At 34.7% G+C, this 18,289-nt stretch overlaps 1 protein-coding gene across 1 annotated transcript in view; it reads left to right on the top strand.

Moving 5' to 3' along the window:
* The first annotated feature begins 3,301 nt into the window (after nt 1-3,301).
* Nucleotides 3,302-18,289, top strand: part of LOC120635097 (putative U5 small nuclear ribonucleoprotein 200 kDa helicase) — a 64,682-nt gene continuing 49,694 nt past the window's right edge. The window contains exons 1-8 of the mRNA XM_039906014.1: nt 3,302-3,476; nt 5,954-6,117; nt 6,641-6,839; nt 10,990-11,101; nt 13,465-13,592; nt 15,800-15,910; nt 17,235-17,351; nt 17,764-17,896. Coding sequence (XP_039761948.1) covers nt 3,432-3,476; nt 5,954-6,117; nt 6,641-6,839; nt 10,990-11,101; nt 13,465-13,592; nt 15,800-15,910; nt 17,235-17,351; nt 17,764-17,896 — 1,009 coding nt within the window. The 5' untranslated portion in view covers nt 3,302-3,431. The remainder of the gene's footprint in view (nt 3,477-5,953; nt 6,118-6,640; nt 6,840-10,989; nt 11,102-13,464; nt 13,593-15,799; nt 15,911-17,234; nt 17,352-17,763; nt 17,897-18,289) is intronic.

Raw genomic sequence — 18,289 nt, 5'->3', positions numbered from 1 at the left:
ATACGGAGGGAGAGAATGAACTTTTAGAATCGGCTGCGTAGACTCAGTTCGTAGTGAAACGTCCGTATTTACAGCCCTGACATATTATTACTAATACGTCAGCTGTCAGTGACCGAACTAAAAGATTGCAGACTCAATGTTTACATCACGTGACAGAAAACATGCGTACAAAGCAAGCACGCGTCATGTTTGTTTACAAGTTTATCATAAAAAATGCTAAGCACTTTTTGATAAACAAATTGTCGTTAAATAATAAAAACTTAAATTAACATATTTTAAAATGTGGTACACATTTTATAATTCATTATAGTGGTAGAGACGATATTAAACTATCTGGTATGTAATTAAATGGGGGACCTATTGATTACGGATACTAGATAAGGTTATGAGTCTACTATTACATGTGTTAGGCACAAATTAGCTTGTATTGATAGCTACTTAGAATACTCGTCGTTGATGTTCCCTAATCGCAAAAGTACCCTCTAGAAAACCTACACTTTAAATACCGCGTAAGTAGACTTTTTAAATTACGTTTTTTTTTCCTGTAACACCTATTTACCTGTATCAGCAAATAAATAAAATTGAATTAAATTAAGAATCGAGTAGGTAAGTAATTAAATATGTTTTTAGGTACCGCGTAAGTACGCTGCTACGTCTTCTTCTACATCCAGAAAATTAATTTTCTAAATGCATGATAGCTGTAATTCGAAATAACTTGTAATAAGAATATTATGTTGATCTTGAATTAGTGCACTATATTTTAAGTTATCTTCTACCTGTAGTTTTTCACCAAAACATCTTGCGCGGTTCTGGCTCAAACTGATCTGTATCATTAAAGATTAGTAGTTAGAAATGTTAATTATGTTTAATTTTGCATGAATAGTTCTAAACTGGTAAAATATTCACAAAATTACTTACGTGGTTTCTCTTAACAGTTATAAGTAGAACATCACACAACATAACAACAATGTCAGTTACGCGGTGAGGGGTGATCAACGACTCTTTCTGTTAGGAGTATTTGGAATATTTAAACATGTAAACTTGCTAAAAGTATGACGTGAGTTATACTGTCAAACACAGCTGATTAAAGGTGACTGATCGAAATGAAGGTCGCTGAAGTTTACACTTAAAAATAGAATTTCTATTATTGATAACGTAAATTTATTATAATTACACTTAAAAACTTTTGTTTTAATATATCAAATAAAGCCTTAAATATTTAAGAATACTACTAAAATCAGCTAAACTACAATACTCAAAATTGTTCAAGCTGTATTTAAAAAAAATGTTCTACCAACATAACAAAATTAATTATAATCTAATTTTAAAATGGAACAAGTCTTGGTTTAATATTTGTGTATTAATTAATAATACTATAACTCAATAAATATAAATAACCGATATTCATTTGTTTTACAAACTTGACAGAATAATATTAAAGGAACGTATCCTTTAATATTATAGTTTTCGTTCATTTAAGTAAGTTCATTAAGAGGTTAATTATTGTCAGTGAAATGAATTAAAGAGTACCTAGGTTTTTAAAAACAACAATACACTTGAATTTTATTTGCTGTTATCGATCTATTTATTGTTTTCGTAAGTGTTGCGGTTATTGCGGGTGCTTTACTCACCCATGAGAATACAAACACTATTTGTTACCTATGGTATGGTATATATATTATGCCGCACATTCTTGGCATTTGTTACAAACACCAAACAAGGGCCAATCATTGACCACAATCATTCAACACAAATAGGGATGCCGAACCTGCTTAGCGAACGAATATGCTTATATTTTTTTTTTTTTTTTTTTTTTTATACTCTTTATTTGTACACCACTCAAGCAAAGAAACAAGACAAAAAAAGAACAAACACATGAAGAATGAAGCAGGATACAAAAGGCGGCCTTATCGCTAAGTAGCGATCTCTGCCAGGCAACCTTAGGATTAGGAAAACTAAAAAGAAAACAAATAGGTGGGGTACACTATTTAGTACATACATACAAATATCTACATACTAATACATAAACCAGACTACACAAATAAAAAAAAAAAATTAAAAATACTATTGATAAATATAAAAAAAATAAATATACTAATACATATCCTAATATACCATAAATACTTAAATATGAGTTTGAGTAGATAAATAAATAATAATAAATAATAATAGTCGTCTTTACTGAGCGAGATAATGAGCCTTAACAGCATTTTTAAATATGCCCAATGACTTCGACTGTCTTATGATCAATGGGAGTGCATTCCACAATTCAGAAGCTTTGACAGTGAACGAATGCTTATAAAACTTCGTTTTGTGGAACGGCATGCTCAAAGTTTTGACTTTCTTTAGCGGATAGATTTGCAACTTTTTAAGTTATACTAGCCAAAAGTCAACTGCTCATAGCCTTTTAGAAAATGTTGCTTTTCCAGAAGCCGGCGTTAATGGCTCAAGAGTTCCCACGACAGCTATCCATGAGCTTCTTTATTTCTATAATTAAAGGCATGCGGCACGTTTCTATTGGTAGGGCTCTTAATAGCCACGGCTGAAACATCGCACCAGACGAGACCAGAGAAAATTCAGATATTAAAGTTATTATCGTAGTATTATCAGTTAAATTGCGCCTGCCGGGATCGAGCCTGGGATTTTCACTTAAAACCCCACCGCTCACCGCTACGCCAGAGAGGTCGTCAAAACATCGAGAAGTTTAACTTGAGCATATTGAAGTACCATTTCCAAAACAAAATTCACAAGTTACTCAAATTACTATGTGTGCCTATAATGCATATGTTATGACATAGTCCTCAGGTAACGAACATTAAAATATATACATACAAATGAATTGAGAACGTCCCTCCTTTTTTGTAGGCGGTATACAAGTCCGCAGCCTGAAAGCTTACGCGGACTACTGCCTAACAAGCGTTTGGTTACATCGAATTTATGAGTTTGTTAAATACTTTTTGATATGTGCACAAAAACCGTCACCGACGTCGAACACAAACTACAGGCAAACAACCATACGAGTTCGTGTTTGTTGTTTAGTGCTCGCTATTTGCCGTTGTTTGCCAAATGTTGAGGCAACAACGGCAAATAGCGAGCGAGATTTATACCATTTATACCACTAACCTCTATTATAGCATGGCATAATTTAATGGAGGTCAGTGAGTCTAGCGTTGTATCATAGAGGTCAGTGATTACAGCTATTTGCGATTACGACCATTCACAACTCATGAACTCAGTACAGTTTGTCAACTGTCTCGCAGTAACAAGTAACAACTCTGTGGTGAAAAGTGACAACTGACAATGTCAATTGCAAAGATGGCGGTAGCGGCTTAACCTCGTTGTATTGTTTTTACGCATTTTTAATAAATCTTAAAGCGAATATAATATTACTCACATTATTTAGTGATTGTGAATATAAATAAAGCATCAGCATGGCAGACGCGGCTGCCAGACAGCTGCAATACGAGTACAAAGCTGTAAGTTTTTGTATTATAACTTTTGTTGTTATTGTGCAATGTTACTCAACTTATCTTTTAAAATTTTACTTTTTCTTGTTTGGAGGACTATTTAGGTTGCAGGTAACAACTTAAATAGTACTCCAAAACAAGTAGGTTTTGTTTGTTGAACTAACATAATTAAAATTCAGAAATTTTTCATTCGTGTAGATGCATCTATATATGTTATATGCATCTATAAAGCCTAAATTTATATCTATTTATACCTAAATCTTTGCATTATTGTGTAGTTATAACTACATTCAATAACTTTAAACTAAAGCTAGGACGCTTGAAAAGGCGCCCTTATCTAAGAAGAGCATACAACAAACTTAGCTGCTTATTAAATCTCAAAGGTAAAGCATGTGACACTAAATTGTAGATTTTAATTCTGAAGTCTTCGAATTTCTTCATGACTATTTGTTGCCAATTTAATTTTATTACGGCTTGGCTAGTCTGCAATATGTCTGCTGTCTCATGAGAGGAGATCTATGCTCGGTTTGGGCTCGGTGTTCAAGGGTAATGGGTTCAAGATACATTTTACTAATGTATTATTTGTTTTACCTCACCACGCTTCGCTGTGGCACATTGTGATTGAATGGTTGAGAAAAATAGATAAAAACAATCCTTGATGCGTATTATATATCATGCTTTTTGAGTTTTGGAAGCGTACACAAACCATCATAACATTTATATAAAATAAATAAATAAATAAATATACTACGACAATACACACATCGCCACCTAGCCCCAAAGTAAGCGTAGCTTGTGTTATGGGTACTAAGATGACTGATGAATATTTTTATGAATTATATATACATAAATACTTAGAAAATACATATAAACACCCAGACACTGAAAAACACTTAATGCTCATCACACAAACATTTTCCAGTTGTGGGAATCGAACCCACGGCCTTGGACTCAGAAAGCAGGGTCGCTGCCCACTGCGCCAGTCGGCCGTCGACAGCTAGTATATAATAAATTATATAAATATAGATATGTGTTTTATCACTAAAGATGTCCCTCCTACTTCCAGAGGCAACCAGTATTATTTGGAAATTATAGATAGTTGCAATCATTGACTGCAAATCTTACATAGACTCTTCGGCACTTAAAGCATTTTGTGGCCAAGCTTGTCCAGGGAAGTCCCTACTACCCCCATGATTATTTAAGCTGCTAAGCTGCGTTCCAGTCCGTAGGGTGTCTTTTCATAGGATGTTTTCCTTGCATGGCATTCAAAGTGTTCGTCTGTTTATGTAACAAATTATGGTTTTTCACTAACCATTAGGTTACCACAGCTTGGTCCATCATTTATTACTATAAAAAAACCTTTAGGATGTTATCAACACTTATAATTACATAAAATTATATACATAATTTTAACGGCCCCACAATCTCCTCTAGGGCTAAAATTTTTCGAAATCTGATAGTAATTGACCTTAATTTAACAAACATGAAACTTTTATTAAATTTTAAGTCTTCATTTTTTTTCATTAGCACCCCCGTAACCGACTTTATGATTTAAACTTCATTCAATACATTCTTGTTTCTTGTTTCTGTGTCCAAATTTCTTGTCTAAAAGAGTTAAAATTCAAAATTTATTTTTTTATGATTTTTTCTAAGCATTAACGGCCCCGCTATACACTTCGGAGATTTAACACTTATAAAAAAGTTAGCCTATCCATTAAGTCAGTGTATCCTCTACAAGGATGCAAAATTTCAATTCAATCGGATGTATAGTTTAATAGTTTTAAAGGAACAACCGTAAAAAAACTCTATAGATTTATATATTGGTATAGATAAAATATTCAAAATTCATTTATTACAACCAAACCTATATGTATTTTTGTAATTCCAAGGTTGTCTGATTAAAGTGACTACCAATGGAACGCATATTGTACCAAGCCGGCAAGAAATTCAATGGTTGCTCTCTTTCTGTTTTGTGAGAGATGAAAGCAGAGCGGTGTGAAGAAACCTTGTCACAAAGCAATTAGTGAATTGTAAAACTTTGCAGTGATAAGTGTGTTTTAACACATTGTCTAAACATATTCATTTAGGTCCGAAATTACCTTTGGAATCAAGTTATAAAACATATTGTCAACTTCATGAATGGCTGTATATTTCAGAGACAATAATATGCTTATTACATATTTTTAAAAATTGCACTATCCCGTTTCCATAATCATTTTCTTTTTTCATCAAGGGTTGTCTGGGGGAGATCGCTTAAAGCGATAAGACTGCCTTTGCGCATTTTTATTCTTCTTGTGTTTATGTTTTCAATTTATATTATCTTTATCCCTTAATCGTGTGCAATAAAGAATTTATCTATCTGGCTTTTAACTACCTATCTATGCTTGTAGTGACTCTACCTAGATGAAGCCAGCGATTAACTTAGTAATGGCTGTGATACAGCGATTTAATGCGATTGCTGAACAGTATGTGAATTTTGTTGACAGAACTCAAATTTAGTTCTTCAAGCGGATGTGCGGCTCATAGAGCGGCGCGGTCGCGATGAGGCGACTGGGGAGGTACTGTCACTGTCTGGCAAACTGATTGGCACACGTATGGGTGACCGCGCTCAACGGACTAAGCCTGACAAAGCCGAGGAGAGGAAGGCCAAGTGAGTTTACTCCCTAGCTCTTTGAAATACAAAAATCTCCAAAAATCTTAGAACACGTTGTGCAAAATTCAAACTTCATTTATTTAAAGTAGGTCTAATATAAGCACTTTTGAAACGTCAAGTCTGTCTGTTTGTAGTAACTCTACCACCGCTACTCACCGGAAGGCAGATTCTACCGAGAAGAAGCCGGCAAGAAACTCAGCAGTTGCTCTTTTCCAACATCAACAATTTACTTTTTACATTTTAACATTCATTTTTCTATCTTGTGAGAGCTGAAAGCTAGCCGGATGCTTCCAAGTAACTTTGTCATGTGCACTCTACTCACTAATTTCAACACACTTGTTTTCAATATTCCTTATAAAATATACATATACATCCTTCAATATTATTTCGTAAGATAAGATACAGTTTTGACAACTGCCTGTTTTGTATAACTACCCGTGAGTAACAATAGTTGGAAAATTTGTTTTGTTTTTTTTTTTTTATTTCTGTAGAATGAAAATTTACTTTTTTTCCTTCATAGACGCCAAAAGCGCGATGAGGCCTCCTATGAGCTGTCGAAGTCCAAGTCCAGAGTAGCGTGGGCTGACGACACACCAGCCGGTGTGCTGTACCGACCGAGAGCCCAGCACACAAGACATGCTTACGAGTTGCTGCTGGCATTCATGCAGAGCGCACTCGGTGATCAGCCAAGGGACATCCTGTGTGGAGCTTGCGATGAGGTAAGTACATAAAGATGTTATATATTTATATATATTATGTATATATTTATTTAAATTATATATGTATTTGTATCTTTACATTTTGGTATTTATGTATATCTATCAACACTCTTGGCACTATCCCATTCTCTTGCTGTAAGTCCTATCAACAAAGGTTGGCTGTAAGAGATTGCTTGCAGCAATAAGGCCGCCTTTGCATGTCTACATTGTGTACTGTATACTCCTTACTGTTTCTTTTCCTGTATGTTATACGTACAATGAAGTATTTCTTCTTCTTCAAGATGAGTTTTGACATCAACCAAAGGATGTCCACTGCTCGACATATATTTACTCTTTACTCACCTGTCTTTGATTAAACAGTAATCAATGGATTGTTTTTAATATGAGACAAGTAAAAATGGAGTTTTCTCTGCAGCTTGAATGCTGAAATGCATTAAATTTATTTTAATAGCAGTAGCGGTAAAGCTTTTTTTATGACAGAGCATGTCCAGATAGTACTACATCCATGCTTATTTCAGTTCAGAGTTCCAAATTCAAAAATGTTTCATTCATGTAAACCTTATCACAGGCACTTATGAAGCGTTCACACATTTAACATGTTAACACTAATGTTAGATGGTGATAACTGCATTCGTTAAAACTTAAGCTAGGAGGGTTCCAAACGCGCCCTGTTCTAAGAAGAGCCTACAAGGAACTTAGACAGGTATATTTTTGTTATCACCATCTCATATTCACCAGTTAATTTTTAGCCATGAAGTTAGAGCAATTCATACCCAAGATTTTTTTATTATATACTAGCTGTCGCCCGCGACTTTGTCTGCGTTTGATTTTGTTTTAAATAGTTTTAGTTCTAAAAAAATTTAAGAATACCAATTCTTATAAAAAAAAAACTGGTGTAGTTTTTACACGCTTTATATTAGCTTCACTTGTATGTTTGTTTGTAACCGACTTCTTTGGGCGCGATTTTGACCCACTTTAAACGGTCAGATTTCTTTCAAACTTAGTAGACATAACGAGGACCGATGACAATACACTAATCTGAAAAGATTATTCCAATTTTCAATATAAAAAATAAGATTTTTTACTAATTACTACAGCGCCATCTAGACCCAAATGTAAAAAACCTATGGCGTTCGCGTACCTAACAAATTCCACAGAAAACTTTAAGCTACTAGATGGAAGAGGGCGTTAGCTATTACTTTTTAATGGCCTGTTTTAAATAATAATTAGAACTTGCATTTCGAGAGACGGGCACACTGAATAAAAAAAAAAATGGTGGCTTTAATGGTGGATGGGTTACCGATTAATTTTGCTCTAATAAAAATAATAGATCAAGAAAAACTAAAAAAAAATCGCTATTATGAATAAACTAAAAGAAAGAAATTAGTTTAGTTTTTTATACCAAGCGTGTTTTTTTAGTTTGTTTGAACTATTTAATTATTAAAAAGTAATTTTGCAATTCACATAGTAACAATATCTTAAAAGAACTGTCTGATCAGTCTTAGCTCCTTCTTTCACTTACAAAGAATAGTAATCGTTATAGGAAGACACAGAACAAGAACATTTTTTATTTAGTCCTAGCACTGAAGTCCTCATAAATGTGGCAGCACGTGTATGTATTCAGTATCGCTAAGCCTTAAACGAGGGGTTTGCTGCTGACAGCTGAGGAGTTCTGTCCTATATAACTTAATGTCGGGATAAAAAGTTTCCTATATTACTTCTAACATTTCCAAGAATATGTGTACAAAGTTTCATGAGGATCGGTTAAGTAGTTTTTGCGTGAAAGCGCAACAAACAAACTTACATTGACATTTATAATATTAAGTAGGGAAAGGGATTTGTAATCCTTAATATTATAATAGGATTTTTCTATTAGCTTGCGTTATATATAAACTTGAACTTATTGAGATATCCTTTACCTGATAGTCAGTGGCGTGCACTTCGTACATGCACAAAAGCACTGCATACCCTAAAAATTTTGTAATACTCATAAAGGGGAAGGATTTTTCAATTTTATGCCATTTTCCTTCTTTATGCATACCCTGGTTAAAAACCCTGTGCACGCCACTGCTGATAGTGTAATTAGAGGTACATAAAGATTGACACCCTCAGCACGGCTAGAATGGGCTGGAGACAATTATCTCCCCGGGGAAAGGGTAAAAAAATATTTTCTCCCACTGCTGTATTAACTCTCAGAGCACTGGCGCACTAGTGGAAATAGTATCCAAATAATAAATGTGTATTAATAAAGGGGGGGTAAAATTCTTCTATTCCCTGTTTCAGTGATATAGCAGGTGGGCACGTTAATTATACCCCTTGTCAGAGGATATAATCGGGGGATATAATTTTTAACTCCCGCCCGTGATAGCTCTGCAGTGGTAATAATATACAACGTGTAACGTAGAATTAAGAGATAATATTGAAGGATCAATAAAAACATTTCATAAGGTGAAGGTTTCATGCATAAGTATAATTAAAAATATGTGACTCCTGTCACTTTATTAGGTACGCGTCGCGTAGCGTAGGTACTATGCGCGTGTCGGTCTTTTATCTACAATAGGGTTGTCATAAGTATACATTTACAATGTTTTGAATTATTTTGGTAATGGCAAAAGAAAATAAGCATATTTATTTTTCCTATCGGAAGCAATTTGTATTACTCAAATTATTGTTGCACGCCTAATAAGCGAAGCGTTGAGGTGGGTATTACTGTAAGTTTACGTACACCGAGTGATTCTCCAACTTAAAATGTCACTTTTTTTTAATCTTGATTGCTTTTAGAAGTGAATATAAATAGAGAAAAAACACTATTTTTAACACTCATGATATTTTTAAATCTCTTTTATATTATTGAAACTAATTAAAAAATTGCTCAAAAAAGTTCTGTCTTGGACGTCCGTGTGTCTGTATGTGCGGATCCCGTATCTTGTGGTCACGATAACGAGCGAAATACTTCACTTATCTAGTTAGTTTTTTTTTATAGGCTTCAGTATTTTGAGGAACAGAAGCCTATTACTTTTCACGGTACAATTGATTATGTTTATTGTTATTAGGTACACAAAACAGGTAATAACTAAAAGTAGATCCAAATATAAGTAATAACAAGTTTTTTTCTAAGCTACAACCCAAAGTATGTGTACACAACTTGGAATTAAATTAAACAGAAAGTAAAGATAAAATTAAAGTTGAAACAAAAAAGAAACACTTAAAAAATTATATATATATAATTTCCCTAAAGATTATGTGGAATAGTGCTTAATAATTTGATTTTTAAAAATATTTAAAGTAATCATAAATAAATAAATAAATAAATATATTACGACAATAAACACGTCGCCATCTAGGCCCAAAGTAAGCGTAGCTTGTGTTATGGGTACTAAGATGACTGTTGAATATTTTTATAAATAAAATACATAAATACTTAGAATATACATATAAACACCCAGACACTGAAAAATATTCATGCTCATCACACGAACATTTTCCAGTTGTGGGAATCGAACCCACGGCCTTGGACTCAGAAAGCAGGATCGCTGCAAACATCATAATATTGTCATTTGTTAAAAATGAAAATATTATGATTACTTGATACTAAATCATTATAAAGGCGGCGCATGCGAACGATGGCATTGTAAAAGGAAGTATTGTTCTTGTACACACTTAGGGCAAATGGTTTAAATAAATGGTTTAAATTATATGTAGTTTAGGCGTAAATATGAAAACCTGGATAGCAGCTTCATTTTTGTGCCTTTTGGTGTAGAGACTTTGGGACCGTGGGGTCCGGAGGCAAGAGCCCTTTTCAAAGAATTATCGAAAAGGGTTATCGAGTCTACCGGTGATCCTAGAGCGGGCAGTTACCTTGGCCAACGAATTAGTTTGGCCATCCAGAGGGGAAATGCTGCCAGCATCTTAGGAACTGTGCCTCGCTGCGGTGGTTTCGAGGACGTTTTAGATTTTATTTAGTTTTTAAATAGTTTATTTTAGGTTATAGTTCTGTATTAATAAAAAGATAGATAAAAAAAAAAAAAAAAATTAATAACAATAAAAAAAAACGTTTAATTATTATTTACAAATAATCTCAATTTTATTGTAATCAATGAGATTATGAGGCGTGAACTTTTGGATTATCCAACCATTTTTAAATTTACAGGTCCTGGTGGTCCTTAAAAATGACAAACTAAAGGACCCAGAGAGGAAGAAAGAAATAGAAATGCTCCTGGGACCCATCCCCGATGAGAGATTTGCACTGTTAGTCAATTTGGGTAAGTCTATTATTTCAATACATATTAGCCCTTGACAGCCATCTCACCTGGTGTTAAGTTATGTGAGTTAAATATTCCATACAATTTTCATTGTCACAGTAAATATTTTCCCCCGGCCTTGATTGTTTAAAAACAATTTTATGTTTGTTGTCAAGAAAATCTCCAGTACGAGTTATCTTTATATATATATTTCTTGTGTGCGTTTGTATGTCACTGAACTCCTCCTAAACGGCCGGACCGATTGGAATGAATTTTTCGGTATGCGTTTGGGTGGCACCCTGGATGGTTTAGATTCACAAATCAGCCCGACAGATGGCGCTGGGGTCCGCTAGTAAATAATTAAGGCTAACGCTTTCTATAACTTTTACAATGCCTATCCCTAAATTTTTTGTAACTCGTACTGCAGGTTTTCTTCATTTTAATACTTATAAAATACATATAAACAGCCATACACTGAAAAACATTCCTGTTCATAACACAAAGATTTTCCAGTTGTGGGAATCGAACCCACGGCCTTAGACTCAGAAAGCAGGGTCGCTGCCCACTGCGCCAATCGGCCGTCAATAAATAGATTTGCATGGAATGTATTCAAATTTAAATTGACTATTGAATGGCTGCGCAAGTTAAATAAACTACGACTACGACAATACACAAATCGCCACCTAGCCCCAAAACTTGGGAACTTGACGAAAATTAGTCGCGACGCCATGTTACTTTGTTTTTTATAAATTAACGACTCGCTTAAATGACGTGAATAATACTTAAACGTTAAAGTTTGAATGCCGTCGATTGTGAGAACATGTTCAGTGACGATAAAACCACACACTCTAAAAAAAATTGGTTATTCCTAACAAGATAGTGATTGTTGTGATCAAGCATCTTGATTCCATACGAGCCTAACAAGAACATAGATACATCAAATAAGATGATAATGATTGTTTATCATAATGCAATGGACTGGGCAACTGTATTGCTCCTATTATTGTTACTTAACTAAGGCATATTCTTAACTGATTCAATTTACGTACTTGTTTAAGCTAAATAATTAAAAATGATCTAATCATACAAAGAAGTAAATAATAATAGAAACAACGTATTTATTTGTTAGAATCAATGAACATACCTACATTGTTAGCTCAATCTATAATGAACTTGCTGCTATAACTAATCAGCTTTTGTTATGTTTATTATCATAATTGTTATAATTTATATAACGTCAACTAAGAGAAAATCTCTCTTAGTTGGCTTTCTTTTTTTAGAGTGCATAAGACGATTCCCCTCAGCCTCCCCATAGGAAATGACATTCATACTAACCTACTTCTTTCGTTTAACTCGTTTATCTTTTATATATATATTTCTTGTGTGCGTGTGTATGTCACTGAACTCCTCCTAAACGGCTGGACCGATTTGAATGAATTTTTTGGTATGCGTTTGGGTGGCGCCCTGGATGGTTTAGATTCACAAATTAGCCCGACAGATGGCGCTGGGGCCAGCTAGTATTCTATAAATAACTGTTGTTCGCTTCTTCAAAAAATATTCAAAATTCATTTATTTCAACTTGCGGTTTGTTATGGGTACTAAGATGACTGATGAATATTTATATTAATAATATACATAAATACTTAGAATATACATATAATAGGTTTTTAGTTTAATTCGTATGATTCCGTCAACTGAAACAACTTAAATGTTTTGCTCTGCAACAACAAAGATTTATTTTGTTAGTTTTATTACATTACGTTACTATTCAATTTTTAGACAAATAAGTCAAAACACTCCTACCTGGAACGACATTTAAAGTTTATTTCTTAAGTAAATTCACAAATAGTTTTTTGATTTATTCCGTTATATCCGTTATTATAAGTCACGCACAATGACACATCGAAATTGTCTTTTTTTTGACCGCCATATATGTTACTGTTTTATCATAACTTTTGAACTGCTTTGCCGACGGCTTGGAGCGGGGGAAAATTTAAATAATAAGTGAGTTGAGATGTCTCTTATAACCTCCAGTGTCTAATAATGTTATATTATTATATATAAATATGATTGTTTAAGGAATTTAGTGCTAAAGATGACGATGAAATGGCCACGGCATTCTTAATCTCCCAGCAGATCAAATCAGGGAAAATACAGAATCATAAATTCCCAAATTGCAAAATTGGGACACTCTAATATTGAAACTCTAAAGAAATATACTTTCTTTACATACATATAAACACCCAGACACTGAAAAACATTCATGCTCACAAACATTTTCCAGTAGTGGGAATCGAACCCACGGCCTTGGACTCAGAAAGCAGGGTCGCTGCCCACTGCGCCAATCGGGCCGCTAGTTAAACCATTTTTTTCTTCTTAAACAGGTAAAAAGATAACAGACTTCACGATAAGCACCTCCACTGAAGGCAACGCTGAGATCGATGAGACATACGGCATTAACGTGCAGTTTGAAGAGTCGTCCGAGGAAGATGACGAGGATGCATATGGAGAGGTATGTGGTGGTGTTAAGGTTGATTTTCCCCCGCACTATCGTTGCCTATACAGCGTTCAATAGGTATACATTGGGGTAGGCACACTATACGAACTTAGTAAATATTTTAGGGTAGGCAATGCTTTTGTGCATGTATGAAGTGCACGCTACTGCCCATACTATATCGTATTTTACTCTCGTTGCCAATACTCAGCGGCGTGCACTAGGTATTTCACTGGCCTATACGAACTTTGTAAATATTTTAGGGCAGGCAATGCTTTTGTGTATGTATGATGTGCATGCTACTGCCCATACTATATCGTATTTTACTATCGTTGCCAATACTCAGCGGCGTGCACTAGGTACAAACTGGGGTAGGCACAAAAAGGCCTATACGAACTTTGTAAATATTTTAGGGCAGGCAATGCTTTTGTGCATGTATGAAGTGCATGCTACTGCCCATACTATATCGTATTTTACTATCGTTGCCAATACTCAGCGGCGTGCACTAGGTACACTCTGGGGTAGGCACAAAAAGGCCTATACGAACTTCGTAAATATTTTAGGGCAGGCAATGCTTTTGTGCATGTATGAAGTGCACGCTACTGCCCATACTATAACGTATTGTACTCTCGTTGCCAATACTCAGCGGCGTGCACTATGTATTTCACTGGCCTATACGAACTTCGTAAATATTTTAGGGCAGGCAATGCTTTTGTGAATGTATGAAGTGCACGCTACTATATCGTCGCCTTTCATGCTGTAATGCAATTAATTTATTTCAATATCAGAGGTAGTTGAGCTTTTTTGTGACAGAGCTCGTCCGGGGAAGTACTATAGACATGCTCATATACAGTGGCGTGCACTTCATACATGCGCAAAAGCACTGCCTACCCTAAAGTTGATACATAACTCGTATATGAGCAGAATTTTTGTCGTTTTATGCAATTTTCCTGTTGTATGCATACCCTGGTAAGGACCTGGTAAGGAACCCAGTGCACGCCACTGGTTATATAAGGCAGCTCTTGTTGTGCCAAATGACAAACATCAACTCATCTTTGAAAGACTCTACGGTTATGATATTTAAAGCCTTGCTTTTCGGCTTCTATGGTAGTACCGCCACTGACGTGGGCCATTAGCTTGCACCAAATATGACTGCCGACCGATGGACGTTGGGGTCTTAGGGTGCTGGACCGGTAAACGCAGCGTAGGTTGGCCGCCAACGCGTTGGACAGATGACATCAGGCGAGTCGCTGGGAGCCGCTGGAGGCAAGCGACCACGATTTCTGAGTCCAAGGCCGTGGGTTCGATTCCCACTACTGGAAAATGTTTGTATCACACAAAGGACCGTGGATTGTGGAACTAACTACAAAAGACCTTTGTCCAGCAGTGGACGTCCATTGGTTGAAAAGATAATGAAATTCGACGGCCTACTGCCGTAGTGCGCAGCGACCCTGCTCTCTGAGTCCAAGGCCGTGGGTTCGATTCCCACTACTGGAAAATGTTTGTATCACACAAAGGACTGTGGATTGTGGAACTAACTGCAAAAGGCCTATGTCCAGCATTGGACGTCCATTGGTTGAAATTATAATGAAATTTGACGGCCTACTGTCGTAGTGCGCACCGACCCTGCTTTCTGAGTCCAAGGCCGTGGGTTCGATTCCCACTACTGGACAATGTTTTTGTGATGAGCATGAATGTTTTTCAGTGTCTGGGTGTTTATATGTATATTATTAGTATTTATGTATATTATTCTTAAAAATATTCATCAGCTATCTAAGTACACATAACACAAGCTACGCTTACTTTGGGGCTAGATGGCGATGTGTGTATTGTCGTAGTATATTATTTATTTACTATACAACGTGTAAAAAATATGACTTCGTTTGTGACCAGGTTATTATTATTAAACTCTTTATTTGTATACCACAACATTTAAAATATAACAAAAACAGAAACATCGAAAGAAGTAGTAATACAAAAGGCGGCCTTATCGCTTAATAGCGATATCTGCCAGGCAACCTTAGAATTAGGAAAAATAAGAAGAGGAGAATAGACTGCTGGTGGTACAAATATTAAAATACATACATGCAAATAACTACATGCTAATACATAAACTAGTGTGCACAAATAGATAAAAAGTAAATAATATAATAAATAAATAAATATAAAAATAAACTAATATATATAATAACAACACTTACATAATTAAATACATTAACATACAGGTTCGCGAGGAGGAGAAAGAGGAAGGCGACGCATCAGACAATGAGGGTGGAAAAGAGAGTTCCGCAGAGGACAGCGACGGAGAGGGAAAGAAAAACGCCATACACGCCAATGTGAGTGCTACTCCAATGCAAAATTTACATTACATCCTGCTAAGTTTGTTATGGGCTTCTTAGACCAGGGTGCGTTTGGAACCCTCGTAGCTTTAGTTAAGTTTTAAGTTTACGAATGTGGTTATCGCCATCATCTCACTACCGTGTAATTCTCATGTACGCATCAAAAGTGCCACCTATGGGCCTACTTGAATAAAGATATTTTTGACTTTGAATTTGTACCAATAAAAAAATACTATAATAATAATAATAATTCTTTATTTGGTAACACATCTGCTCTTTTATATATAACAGATATAATTAAAAAAAAATAATAATCAAAAAACTTACATGAGATATTAAATATTTGAACAAAACAATAAATTATTTGACTTTGACTTTGAATATTAATAATAGGATTAAAATTTAGTTCAATTTGATCTATCGGTATAGAATAATAGGATATAGAATAAATTAGTTAAAATAATCAATATCTCTTAATATCTACAGATGCCACCAAGTATAGGCCATACTTGAATAAAAATATTTTTGACTTTGACTTTGACTTTGACTCAATTATTTCCAGTGGGCTGTAAACACTTTCAAAACGTCAAGTCTGTGCCTATAAAAAAAAAAACGTGTGTGCACTTATCTACACGCGTTACAAGTTATACTCCTTTGGCGTAACGAATTAAAAATTTAAAATCTTCTAGAAAATTTCATCTTTCGCCTTATTCTAACTTTGTAGAAAAAGGTATTTAATACATTGAAATTTTTATTATAACGCAATATCAGTTAGTTAAATAAAGTTTATTTAAATATAACAAAAAAAATTCTATACTAGCTCCTGCCCGCGACTTCGTCTGAGAGATCGGTATCCAAAATACATGTCCTTTTCCATAGCATTGGTGACATGCATACCAAGTTTCAAAGCTGTCTGCCCGCGGCTTAGCTAGTAAAACAATTTTCAATGTTCCCTCCGGAACTACTCGGGAGAAAAGAATCGGGATAAACAGTAGCCTGCTTTCTGAGTCCAAGGCCGTGGGTTCGACTCCCACAACTGGAAAATTTTTGTTTGATGAACATTAATGTTTTTCAGTGACTGGGTGTTTATATGTATATTATAAGTATTTTATGTATATTACCTATTCATAAATATTCATGTCTTTTTAGTAACCATAACACAAGCTACGCTTACTTTGGGGCTAGATGGCGATGTGTGTATTGTCGTAGTATATTTATTTATATATATAAACATAATACAGTTATGGAATATCTAAAAATAACTGTTTGAATCCAAAGTGTTTACTTATTCTCATTTTAATTTGCATTATTTTGGTTTCAGCTGTCCGAAGAACAGTCTCAAAAGCGTAGAGACACTATCCTACATCCGATGGACATAGATGCATACTGGCTTCAGCGGAGACTCTCAAGGCATTTCCCGGATGCTATGGTTTCACAGGTAAAATTTCTTTTATATTTTTTTTTTATTGAATACTAGGTTGTTTGGAAGCTTTATAAGATCCAATAATTATCCTACTAAAATTTTAAATATGAAAGTGTGGATGTCTGTTACTCAATCACGCCAAGACGGTTTAAAGGATTTGGATAAAATTTGGCACTATGAAAATTATGCTTAATTTACTATACTCCGCGAAAATCAGGAGAATCTGTATTGTGTTATTTATAATTACAAACGAAAGGCGAAAGATAATTTTTCTGTTAAGATTATTATTTTTGTTGTGTGCATAAGTGCACACACGTTTTTTTTTCTTTATTCTCCCTCGCGCAACTAACTTCAAAATTGGAATCTCTCTTCTCGGACACTTGTTTAATCAAACCAACTAAAAACAATTTTTTTTTCTGTTTTACAGGCGAAATCTTCGGAAGTTCTGCGCGCACTGTCCGACGCTGCGGACGACCGGGACCTGGAGAACAGACTAGTCTTGCTGCTGGGATACGACTGCTTCGAGCTAGTCAAAGTGCTCAACAAATATAGATATACCAGTGAGTATCTTTTTTTTCTCTCACTCTCTCTCTCTCTTGTCTATCTCAGATCAGTCTCTGGAATATTATCAGATGTGAGATATTTATTTGTAAATTGGGACATGCAAATCCTCATTTAAACAAATTCATTTATGTAATAACTAAAAAAAACATCAAATTGAACAAAATCAAAATAATCCAAATAGTCGGCTGAATATAATAAAAATGTCATTAATTTTACTGTATGGAATAATAAATTTATAAACATGGAAGGTCAATTGAAAAATAACATATAAATTACATTTATTACCTAAATAAATTATATTTTATTATACAAAAACTCCCTTACCGAGTAATAGCATTTATCAACCAACCAGTCACGTAATTTTGCCTTGCACAGCTCACTGTTTTCCT

This window comes from Pararge aegeria, chromosome 26 (assembly GCF_905163445.1).
Source record: "Pararge aegeria chromosome 26, ilParAegt1.1, whole genome shotgun sequence".
NCBI classification, from domain to species: domain Eukaryota; kingdom Metazoa; phylum Arthropoda; class Insecta; order Lepidoptera; family Nymphalidae; genus Pararge; species Pararge aegeria.
Note: the sequence above shows the minus strand (reverse complement) of the source record. Positions and strands in the feature narration are given on the sequence as shown.